We start from the raw sequence: 12,756 nt of genomic DNA, 5'->3' as shown, positions 1-12,756 counted from the left end.
TTGCCTTTTTTGTGTTTATTGTCACCGTTTATTGTCACCGTAACCGAGAGAGGTAATTGGGGTATGGAGACACAAAACAGTTCTATGGATGTTAATTGCCACTTTATTTATTTCGATTTGAATGGCCAGCATGCTGAAACAGCTGCAAGTGCGCTTTTGCATGCTTTTGTTTACCTGCCGGCAGTTCTGGCACAAGCCCGCTCTTACGAAGAGGCTGGGATGACCTACGCTGGGGTCATCGTAACATCCCGAGGCTTGGACAAATGCTTGCTTGAACGTGTCCATTTATTTTCTTTCTATTTGGGTTGAAAGTGCCCGTTATATGTAATTTCGTTTTAATAAAAAGTGAATGCACTTTTTATCAAGGGTATTGTACCCTTATGGTTGTTATTGTTTGACTTGCATCCCATTGGGATTTTTTTGCACACAGCGTTGAAATATGGTGTTTTTTTCTGGAAGACTTTGCTGTTTTTTCCAGGATTTTTCTGTTGCGTGGAGTCACTTTAAAATGTTTCTTGTTCATGTTTTTCTTTTGTTGCGGTTGCACCCGAGTCAAGAGACGCATGGCTCACAAGGTTATACCTAAAAAATTTAACTTAAATGAAACTGAAACTGTATTTATGCCAGGACACCGTAACTTTGCTGATGTTTGACTATAAGTGTGATTGAGAGGGCAATGCATAAAAAAAGTAATTGTTAGCCTAATGGCTAACCAGTCAACATGCTTACCAGCAAATCATTCCATTCACTTCCCACAGCTGCCAAGGACATGTTACGGAAATTACCAAAGTGTGGCATCTGCTGTAATGTGGACATCTAAGGCCCTGTGTTAACTATTATCATTTGCCTAGTATGCCTATGCCTGCCAGTCTCACATCAACAAATCACAGACTCAAAAGTTATCTGCACTCAATTTAAAATCAATTTAACCGAGTAGCACTTTGTGTGAAGTCAAATTTGTTCTGTGTCGATAGATTCTCGTCATATGAATTTGGAATTACCACCACTGGTTCAAGTCTCTACCCAACAGAGATGAGCACTGCTCAGTGCTGGTTTGAACTTGGAGGCAATGTCACCTCATTTTGAGACCCATATCACCGTGTTAATGCAGCTCCGGTATTGAACTGCATGAGCACCGTCACCGTCTATTGTTTCATTTATCTCGCATCTCTTTCGTTCTTGTTATGTTTTTGTAGCTCAACAGTCGCGAGCGGTATCATAACGAGACGTCACAAGCATGCAAACGCACCTATGTGCGTGTATCACGCGTTCCTTGAGAGGAGTGATGGTCACAGTGCCCCCAAGGCACTGCGATATAGTAACATGCCAACCCGAGCTTGATTGCCGGCCACGGCTAAGGTCATCGGCGAGCAATATCCAAACCAGTCCCCTGGCACCTGTCTCGCCAACCTTGCACTGACCATCCTGGTGAAGTACTTGTGACCAAAAGGTGTGGGGGATTGTTTGGATTGGCAATTGGAAGCAATGTAAATAAATATAACTTGCATTTATATGCTTACGTACACTGATATATGTGTGGATAATAGGATGTTTAAACATGGAAATTAGGAAGAAAGTTTCTCACATCTGTAAATTATCTGTGATGCCCCCCCCCCCCAACATCATCTCAGATATGAGGAATTCTCTGTGTACGTATTGTCGCAAGTAATGTTTCGAGATTTTATCTGAAAACCCCAAGATATAATGGTTGGTTGCGTGTGGCAGTTGGAAAAAAGCGCACAAACAAAACGGCATCAAATATCCACCGATCTTGAGAGGAATTTACCTCTGATGCAATCTACAAAGGCTGCACGTGTGTGTGCGGACACGGGCTTGTTTTTGAACATTACGAGATCTCCGGAGAATTCTGGATTTGATTTCAATGGGTTTTGCTTGGCGTTGTTGGGTAGATGTTAACATTTCACACTGCACATTCCCAAGAATTGCACCTTAAATGCATTTAGTAGTCTGCTTTTTTAAGTATCGCACGGCCACACTGTCAAATTGCACCCGCCTTAGCATGTTATTATTGTAAAGCACGTCTAAGTAAATAATTGGCATTACGTGTTTATATATCATGGATTATTTTTTTAATTACAAAAACTCAACACATTAGTCAATAACGCTACTGTAAAACGAAAATAAAAAATGCGTACAACAAAAGCTCTGTTATGCCGGTTAATTGACTGCTCAATTAACCGGCATCTGTCATAGACGGCAGAAACAAATCTTCCTTCGCGTTTCCGGAAAAATTCCTCGAACTATCTGGCATCTTGCTGCCGTGCGTTGATCTGAGATCTGTTGTTTACGGGAGCTTCGGGACACTGCCGAGTGGTGGCACTAGCGACAGTCTGGACAGACGGTACTCTACTACTGCATACTGCACTCTAAACGGCCCCACTGCTTCTGTACAATCAACTTAGAATGCTCCACAGATGACCGGTGTGAGGACTTCTGTAAAAATTATCTCTTGTAGCATAGTTCAAAAGTAGGCTTAGTTTCTGTCTTGAAAACTTTCATGCACTTGGAAAATTTGGTCGCCCATATGTGTAACTCGAATAACCGGCGTGTCCGATTGCCATCTGTACTTACCATTTTTCACAAATGACCCTTTACCATATCTATTTAATACTTTAATTGCACAATGCATGGTTATTGTATTGCTATGCCGCCATCGAATTATACAAAAAAAATCAAGGAATTATGTATGTTGAACTTCTTTCGCACCGTACGTAGCCAACCGTGCTAATCGGAAGTGCGGAGGAGGAATACACTAAACACACAAAGCAGTTCTAAGGAAATTAGTTTTCAATCTAGATTATTTAAAAGTGCATAGCTTCAATGGCTTCCTAATATCAGAAGAAAGAGTGTTTCAGACAGCCGCAAAAGCGCATTTGAAAGCGCGCGATGTGGTGACCGTCTTTGTTCGATGTCTATCCAAAATCTGCTACGAGGATGACCGGAGTTCGCATGATGGTTTATAACGAATTGTAAATGTACCTCAGCCTGGATCTCGACCTTGTCCAAGGAGGTGAAAATGTCATTTGACGCTGTGTTTCAATAAAACCGGTGTTGTGTTGCAGCATCGTGTACGAGGATCCGCAGGCGGTCACGGGTCTGGCAGGAGCTCTGGACGCCCGGCAACACAACACAGGCGCAGTGAGTACCTCTCCATAACGATCTTAGGAATCTCGGCTGCTTTTACACTCCATTAATTAGCCAGTTGACAATCAACAATGCGTTGATGAACTGTTTCATATTGATTCTTAGCCACGCTATACATGCAGCTATACCCAGGGGGTGCGAATAGGTTCACGTGGACTATGTGAGTGTGTGGGGGTTCATGTCATCCGTGCAGCCTCATCAGGCGCCATCATGCTGCGATGTTACAAAGTGATTTGATTCACGAATCGAATCGCAGCCCTGAATCGCTGTAAATGGTGCACTGATGCCCACTTTATTGAGGGCGTTAATGGCACCTAAAATAATAATTGATTAATTGAATCGCGGATATAGAATCCCTGTAATGGGGTGTGCAGTGAATCGTGACACCCTTAAACTCCCTCGCCTGGTATGGGGGAGTGCGTGGGTCCGATCTCCGACCCTGACGCCTACTGCTGTATATTTGGAGTTTGCATGTTTTCCCCGTGGTCGTGTGGATTTTTCTCCAGGTCCTTTAATTTTTCCCTCCACATGTTGAAAAATGCATTTAGAGTATTTGGATTCTATAAATGTCCACGTGATAAGCCACTTTATTCGTGGCCAAGTCACTTCTGAAAAAGAGCTATATAGCTCAGTGTGCTATACCTGGTAAAATAAAAATAATTTAATAATAATGCAATTTATAACGCGTGCAAATTTGCGAACGTAACGGCCGCAACTCAGAGGCGCGGAGCCAAGCTCAGAGTCGCTCGAAAGCGTGGTTATAGAGGTGAGTTTTTAAGTGTCTCTTGAAGGAGAGGCGATTGAGGTGATGCTGCGAATGTGCAGAGGGGTGATGGCGTTCCAGACTGTTGGGGCTGCCACCGAGAAGCGACGCATAGACGTGACCATCCTGGATCTTGGTATCAAGAGGAGGTCGTGAGTCGCGCTGCACAGGCATCTGCCGTGTGCTGAGCTGCAAGTTGTCAATAGCTTAATACCGACATATAAAGGTCGAAAATAAAACCACGGTAATTTTGCCAGAAGGCATACCGTGTATGGGAGCACCGGCATGCGGGAAAGCAGTATTAGCAAGTAGGTCAAGTGGTTTGAGGATAGCGTAACAGAGATTGCCGGTCAGCAGAGCAGCAGCAGACTAAGAATAGCACGGACTCGGACAAAAGCACAGAGAGTGGAGGAAATGATTTAGACATTGATTGCAGCTTTGATTCCGTTTCTGGATTTTGCTAAAGATAAAAAAGAAGAAGAGCACAGGCCAGTCACAAGTTCTCCTTCTGGGCTGTGTTTGGGCTCATTCCTTTGACCTGATGTGCAGCCAAAGGTTGTTTGTTGTTTTTAACTCCATAAATACAATTGGGAGACCGTTGCTGACAACAAATAGTATTTAAACATTACCGTGGAGCCTCCGATTGTCTCACAAATTTCCGTGGAATGAATGTTTTGCTCGATTTCACATATTTGGTAATATACGGTAGGCGTGTAATTTATTGTCAAGGGAAGTCAGAGGCATGATGAAGCCTTGATCTAGCAGGGGATTGACAAATCTGCTGTAAAAAACAAAATGTTGAATTATCTTATATTCTTGGTTCTTTCGGTAAAGTCACGTAGAAGGGAAATAATAAAATAATATTAATATAAAACAATAAAAATTCTCACGACGTTTCGACTGCAACACAAATTTTCTTGCTGTGGATTTCACACCTGATGATGATTGCTTGTGTTGCAGTCGAAACGCCGTGCGAATTTTTATTGTTTTATATTTATATTATTTTATTATTTCCCTTCTACGTGACTTTACCGAAAGAACCAAGAATATGAATCACTGCAGTCGCGAAAGCTTTAAATCAAAAGTTGAATTATCTATGATGTCCAAATCTCCGTAATTATATCGGCATTAAAAGTTTCGAACAAATTGACGTTCACAGTAGCCAGGCACCGTGTCGATTTCTACTACTTTCGGGTCTCAGATTTACAAGCGGGTCCACCAATATTATTGTACGTGGGAGGTGTTTACTCGTAACATTTCCACGAGTGTGCTCATATGTCAAGCCATTTAACTTTGGCAGCCCCGGTTAAAAAAAATGTACTTTTAAAATATTAAAGTGTACAGTTGCACATCATTCGCCTGGCGTGCTGTATCGAATGTGTTGCTACTCGATTGCCCATTGATTACTTGGCACACCAATGGGGGGGGTGGGTGGGAGGGGAGAGGGGCGAGCCAGTGACTTGATCAATGGAGCTCATCTGCTGTAACAGTCGACCATGCCTTGTATCACTGCCAGAGTCAACATGTCGTGGAGCACTGTAGACACTGCTGCGTTATTCCGGTGTTGCGTTCATTGACTCGCGTCCAAAACTTTTCCCACCCGCACGCCCGATATATTTTCTTTGTCGTTTGCCAGGCATTGCAATTCACATGTTTACGCCGCCTCTGCACGTTGTATTTTTTTTCAGGCTGGTGAAAAATTAAGAGATTGTTGACGGTGGTTCGCAAGCGCAAGTGATTATAGGCAGACGAAAAAAGAACCCGTGACACATTCTTCATCAGCGCCACTTTGTAACAACAAAATATACCGCCGTAAACAAGGGCCATTGTCACAAATGTTAGCCTGTTTTATGATATTGTTGTGCTTGTGTTTAGGTTGCGTAGGCTTTCACGGTTATGTAGGGGACAGCACTCGTGTGATGCCAAACAACACAGATATCATCACACGGTACAACCAGAAAACATATCCGAGAGCTGCCTTGCAAGGAAATGTAGGAAAAACAATGAAATGTTTCATGTGTTATTGGAATGCATGTTGAAATTATACTGTGCTTTGTAATTTCATCTCAAATCCCCCCCACCTTACATTGACCACATAGAAATATATCCTCCTGTGTTGGTCGTGACATTGCAAAGTGATTCGCGGTCATACCGGTGAAAAGGTGGAAAAGTGTTGCCAAACTCCTGCCAGAGCTTCTGCTTCCAGGCAGAGCTGTATAAGCACTGTGATGTGACATCAGTTCAGTTCAGTTTATTTATTTGGTATAGCCCTGTGAGCCATTCGGATATTGAATCGGGTGCAACCGCAACAAACAAAAACATGAACAAGAAACATCTTAAAGTGACTACACGCAAACAGAAAAATCCAGGAAAAAACAGCAAAGTCTTCCAGAAAAAGCACCGCATATCAATGCTGTGTGCCAAAATCCCAGTGGGATGCAAGTCAAACAACCACAAGACAATTTAGATTAAAGTTATCAGTCTAACTCTGTACTATAACAAACAATATTCTCAGGTTTTTTCGGTAAAGTCACGTAGGTAAAAAAGCATTAAAATTAATGAAAGTAAAATAAAACAAAACAAAAATAAAATTCACGACGTTTCGGAGGCAACACAAGTCTCCGTCATCAGGTGGGACCGTCACAGCCGAATTAGCTGCATCAAGTGAAGCAATGATTCAAGATGTAATCCCTTATAAGCAAGTTGAAGGGAGGTGGAGAGGGGGGGGGGGAGAGCTTATCAGGCTGTGGTAGCCAATGAATGGAAACGTATCGGGAGGGAGGAGGAGCGGTGATCAAAGACTGCACGCAGTGCTCAACACAATGAATGGAGACGTGTCGGGACGGAGGGCGAGCGGCGATCAAAGACTGCACGCAGTGCTCAACACAATGAATGGAGATGCGCCGGGACGGAGGGCGAGCGGTGATCAAAGACATCACGTAGTGCTCAACACAATGAATGGAAACGTGGCGAGCGGTGATCAAAGAACAATGAAGAGATTACTGTAAAACACTGTGGATGTTAACACTCGGTGAAGTAAATTAAAATAGTGCCTGTCAGATAAGATGGTCCAAAAAGTGTAATTAAGTCTTTTTTGCGTGCTTAATAACATCTTTCCAGTGATTACTGAGTTTGTACCCATCATCACGGTTGAAATTATGTCTGTGTTTGTATATTTGTATGGCTTCGTGTACAAACCTTTGATGGTAGCCCGGAGGTTTGCAGAGAACCTTGGTCTCGGAAAAGACAATTTCATGAGAGCCCGCCGAGTTGTAGCAATGATCGGCAACGGCCGAAGAATCAGTTCTGCCGTGTTTCAGATCTGACTTGTGCTCGCGGACACGATCAGCAACATGACGTTTTGTTTCTCCAATGTAGCAATCACCACAAATGCAACTCAATTTGTAGACTCCAGGATACTGTAAGTCAGGAACGACATCCTTCACAGATGGAATCAGATCACGGATTTTATGCACTGTACTGAATCGGACTTGGATCTTATGTTTGTTTAGAATTTTGGAGATCTTTTTGGTCACGCCTGCTATGTATGGTAACGTGATAGTTTTGGTCGGAGTTTCATGTGGTTGTTTCTGTGTGGTGGGAGAGACAGCTTGGCGGATAGTGCGGTCAGAGTATCCGTTCATCCTGAGGGCCCGATGTACATGTCTTAATTCATCAGTCAGGTGGTGTTGGTCAGAAATGCCATGGGCTCTGTGGTATAGCGTTTTGATGAGAGAATTCTTTTGAGATGGGTGGTGGTGGGAATCCGGTTTCAAGTAGGAATTTGTGTGGGTGGCTTTCCTGTAGACAGAATGTCCCAAGGATCCGTCAAGCCTCCTCTTAAACAGAATATCCAAGAATGGTAGTTTACCGTCTTTGTCCACTTCCATGGTGAATCTGATAGATGGGTGTCTAGAATTGATCACCGCTCGCCACGTTTCCATTCATTGTGTTGAGCACTGCGTGCAGTCTTTGATCGCCGCTCGCCCTCCGTCCCGACACGTCTCCATTCATTGTGTTGAGCACTGCGTGCAGTCTTTGATCACCGCTCCTCCTCCCTCCCGATACGTTTCCATTCATTGGCTACCACAGCCTGATAAGCTCTCCCCCCCCCCCTCTCCACCTCCCTTCAACTTGCTTATAAGGGATTACATCTTGAATCATTGCTTCACTTGATGCAGCTAATTCGGCTGTGACGGTCCCACCTGATGACGGAGACTTGTGTTGCCTCCGAAACGTCGTGAATTTTATTTTTGTTTTGTTTTATTTTACTTTCATTAATTTTAATGCTTTTTTACCTACTTGACTTTACCGAAAAAACCTGAGAATATGAATCATTGCAGTCACGAAAGCTTCAAATCTAGAATTATAACAAACAAATATGGCTAAACCAAAACGTTTTCTAAATCACCAAAATAAAGCAATAAAAACAACGTAACAGTGATCATAGGAACTGTGATTCAAATTTTACAATTAACGATATACATAACATGTACGACCAAACTTTGCAGCCATAGCTGGCAGCATGAGTCACTCCATAACAGTAGGAGTATCAACATTTTTCAATGCACCTTTAAAGACCAGTTGGAGACCACCACCGTTTAGCGCGGTTGGCTCCATACGGTGCAAAAGAAGTTCAGCGTACAGTACATACAAGACGGTGCGCTGACGGAAGAGACAGAAGACAGAGTTTGGCGAGCAAAACGCAGTGTGTGAATATTTTTGTTACAGTACCCACTGAGGGAGGAATGATGCATCGATGGCTATCAATCCTTAATCTCGTGATAACGGGCGTTGAATCGCAGTCGTAATAAAGCTTTTCGCACGGTACGAGTTGGTGTTTAATGAGTTCATGTCGCCCCTGCAGCCACTGGAGGTGCTGTACCGTGAAATGCAGTTGAAATTCTGAAAGGGGGAATATGGGAAGTGGTGGTGGGGAGTGGTAACTCACACAAAACTAAAGAGATATCAGCTGGTGTTAAGACTGAAATGTCTAAAGATTAAAACCAGACAAGATAACAGGGTGCAGGATGACTTACAAATAGGTTCAGATCTTAACTTAGAGTTGTCGTCGAGATAAAGAGTGAAGCTTGGGAGATAAATGAGCAGGTGTACAGTTTGACGGTCTCAGCAAAGATTGATAAAGTGTGATGGCATTTTCAGATAAGCTTTGAAAGCACATCTGCTGGCTTCTAATGCCTTGCAGAGAAAGGTAAATCGGAGCAGGAATCTCACTCCTGGAAGGACTTAAAAGATCTGTGGCTGAGACAGGCACAGTGGTTTCTATGCTAGGCAGGGCAAATGGGTGAGGAGTGAAACTAATGGATGCTGTAATTTAAAGTCCGGGTATTTGCACGATGCTCAGGACCGCTGCTGAGGAATAGAAGGACGAGATGCAAGCTATGTTGGACGAGTGACGGCAACAATAAATATATTGTCTTAGGGTTAAAGCAGATGGACAAAGTGAGAGACATTAACAAAAAAATTTGACGCGTCAATTATTCCCTGTAAAAATCTCATTAATGTAGCGTCTAATGCGGCAACTTCCCGCGAAAGCTTCACAGCAGTGGGACAGATTATTGTGTAAAAGCAGCAAATGAAAGCGAAAGTCGAGCAGACAAAAGGTTGATGTCATGTAAACAATTATTAACGATTATTAATCGCGTGCAGAGGAGAAAGGTGGATCTTGGGCAAGGTCTTGTGTAGGGGGGGAGCTCAGCGGTGCAAACAATTAGTGGGAGTGACTTCTGAGCCTTAGGGGCAACAGAGCAGAAGAAGTGACCTCCCGTTGGGCTGAGATTGACTGGTGGTGTCATTCAAACACTTTTTGGTTACTGGAGGATGACTGAGGACGTTCGAGTGAACTCGAGGGTAGAGGAGGGGTGTGTGAAGGGGAAAGTCCATGACAGAATTGAAATACGAAGAAAGTGTTGTAGTCAGGTCTTGAATGGACAGGGCACCATTTTGGTATTTGAAGATGCGGTCACGCTCTTGAGTGCAAGTGAAAAGTTGTCTGCAGCATTATTGGTCATCAAGACCCATGCCTGTCAATGCTAATTAATGATTTACCCACAATTCACCGTTGCCAACGTTAATACGTGTTTTTAAATAACAGTGTGCCTGACAACCGGACGTATTGGCAGTACACCGGCGCGCGAAACACACCGGTCCTCGTAAAACAGTCTTCAAAAGTTCAACTGACATTCGTCTTCCGACTGCTTCGACATCACGAGAACTGATTTTGACGCATCACTACCCTGCAAGATGTTCTGAGCGGGGTTGTGAATTGCGGGGAAGTAAATAGTTTACACCACTGGAACCTCATTTGCCAGAAGAAAAAATATGAAAATAGTTTTTTTACCCTTTTATCTGGCAACAAAACTGACACCTTTTTTTTACAAGGAGTCATGTTTGCATAGACCACAATACCTGCAGTCATAATGCAAACAAAAAAACATAACTCTGATAATGTATGCACTGTCCTTAAAGTAGATTGGTCCTCACCCGAGACAGCTTTCCTTGTGAGAATAGGCTCTAAGGAAAATTGTCTCAGGTGTGGACCAATCAACAAAAAACATAACTCTGATAATGTATGCAATGTCCTTAAAGTAGGGTGCATACATACAACATTTAGGAATCTTAAAAACTTAAATAAGTGATATAAAATCTAACTATACTAACGTTACAAAGTATATCTAATACTAACGGGCTAAAGTATATAAAATTAATAATAAGTAGACCATATAAAATGTGAAATGTAAAATATGAATTAGCCGTAATATACAAACTTAAAATACAAAAATACAAATATGATAACACGTTGTAATTATGACAAGGTGTAATTATGTAGATAAAATGTTATAGTAAGTGTAAAAGTCATTTTAAGTCCTTGGCCTTGTTTAAGAGGCCAACAGCGGATGGGAAGAAACTGTTTTTATGGCGTGAGGTTTTGGTCCTGATGGACCGCAGCCTTCTGCTGGAGGGGAGTAACTGGAGCAGAGAGTATCCAGGGTGAGAGGAATCGTCCACAATCTTCCTCGCTCGCCTCAGGATCCTCAAGTTGTGCAGGTCCTCAAGGGTTGGTAGATTACAGCCAATCACCTTCTCAGCAGTGCGGATGATACGCTGCAGTCTGCTCTTGTCCTTGGCAGTGGCTGCAGCATACCAGATAGTGATGGAGGAGGTGAGGATGGACTCAATGATTGCTGTATAGAAGCGCACCATCATTGTCTTTGGTAGATTAAATTTCTTCAGCTGCCGTAGGAAGTACATCCTCTGTTGAGTTCTCTTGATAAGGGAGCTGATGTTCAGTTCCCACTTGAGGTCCTGAGAAAGAATAGTGCCCAGGAAGCGGAAGGACTCCACATTGTTTACTGGGGAGTCGCACAGGTTGATGGGGTGAGTGGGGCTGGATTCTTCCTGAAGTCCACAACCATCTCCACGGTCTTCAGAGCATTAAGCTCCAGGTTGTTCGGGCTACACCAGGTCACAAGGTTGTCAGCTTCTCTCCTATAGTCAGACTCATCCCCATCAGAGATGAGCCCAATGATGGTGGTGTCGTCCGCAAACTTCAAGAGTTTGACCGACGGGTGACTGGAGGTGCAGCTGTTGGTGTACAGGGTGAAGAGCAGAGGGGAAAGGACGCAGCCCTGAGGAGATCCGGTGCTGATGGACCTGGGGGCAGAAACTTGTGATCCCAGCTTAACGCACTGCTTCCTGTCAGAGAGGAAGTAAATAGTTATTGTGAAAATGTTTCTTATATTCTTATACCGCGCACAACCGGTGTACCGCCAATACGTCCACTGCCAGCTTCAAGTATTACCTTACATAACGTGCAAATGTCGTGTGCTCTTGGCGCATTGTTAGTCGACGTCTACGCGTTGCTGCTTTTCGGTGAACGCTTACAAAATCGGTTCGTTAGGTTCGGTTCTCCAAGAGAAAAAGAATTGCTGCTTACGCGAGGAGTCGTTAGTATGAGCGCTACCGCTGGTACATTTCCTGTGCCCTGTCATTGATCCAGTGTTCAGAGGCTGCAGCGGTCGTGTTGCATCATTGCCCTGTGTGCTTGTGTTTGTATTGTGCGGTTGCTATAGCTTGTCGATGCACGCCGCTCGCGCATGCCGTGTGTGCTGCGTGGGCGCCGGGACGGAACACCAGAATCGTTATCGACTCTGATCAATAGATGACATGGGCCCTTTTTTTGTTGTTGTTTTACAAGATAAACGCAACGTTGAAATTCGTGATGTCCTTTGCAAAAAAAGACATCTGGAATTTGTTGATAGGTCAGGAGAATCATTAATAACGTCGTGATTTCACATTGCTGGGTTTTTTCCACCATCCATCATCAACCCACGATGGCTTCACTCTTTCGCTTTATTGTTACGGCAGACGGGATGCTTTGCTAATTCTCCGTGTGAAAATGACGGGGTGGCCACGTTATATTTCAGCTGTCGACATCATGCAAACTTGTTGGTGGCTGCAAGCACGTCGCCCAGAGGGTGCTCGCTTGCTAGGGGTGTAGTGATTCGTCGATCCATGGATAACTATTGATTCCTGTGCTCACGATGATACAAGCATCACATCGCATGTGTAATACTTTATGATTTTTCCACTGGTATCTATATTGTATGTAGTGGGATCAAATGACCCATACGAGTCTTGAATCGATTTGCACACCCCCCTATAAATTGTGACAGTTAATTGATTTGCGAGGGTCGGGGAAGTTTGTTGACACCCCAGTCATAGCCTTGTGAGACCTTCAGCAAATAAATCTGTGTTAAATGCCAAAATTACATAATGTTGCATATATGCCTTTCCCAAATGTATCT

General features: G+C 43.5%; 1 protein-coding gene across 2 annotated transcripts in view; it reads left to right on the top strand.

Moving 5' to 3' along the window:
• The window catches only part of LOC144730369 (TOM1-like protein 2), a 62,686-nt gene that overhangs the window by 39,594 nt on the left and 10,336 nt on the right, over positions 1–12,756 (top strand). For both annotated transcript variants that reach the window (XM_078611142.1, XM_078611141.1), the window contains exon 12: positions 3,084–3,159. In XM_078611142.1, the coding sequence (XP_078467268.1) occupies positions 3,084–3,159 (76 nt within the window). The remainder of the gene's footprint in view (positions 1–3,083; positions 3,160–12,756) is intronic.

Source organism: Lampetra planeri, chromosome 35, assembly GCF_965212315.1.
Source record: "Lampetra planeri chromosome 35, kcLamPlan1.2.h2, whole genome shotgun sequence".
NCBI lineage: Eukaryota > Metazoa > Chordata > Hyperoartia > Petromyzontiformes > Petromyzontidae > Lampetra > Lampetra planeri.
Note: the sequence above shows the minus strand (reverse complement) of the source record. Positions and strands in the feature narration are given on the sequence as shown.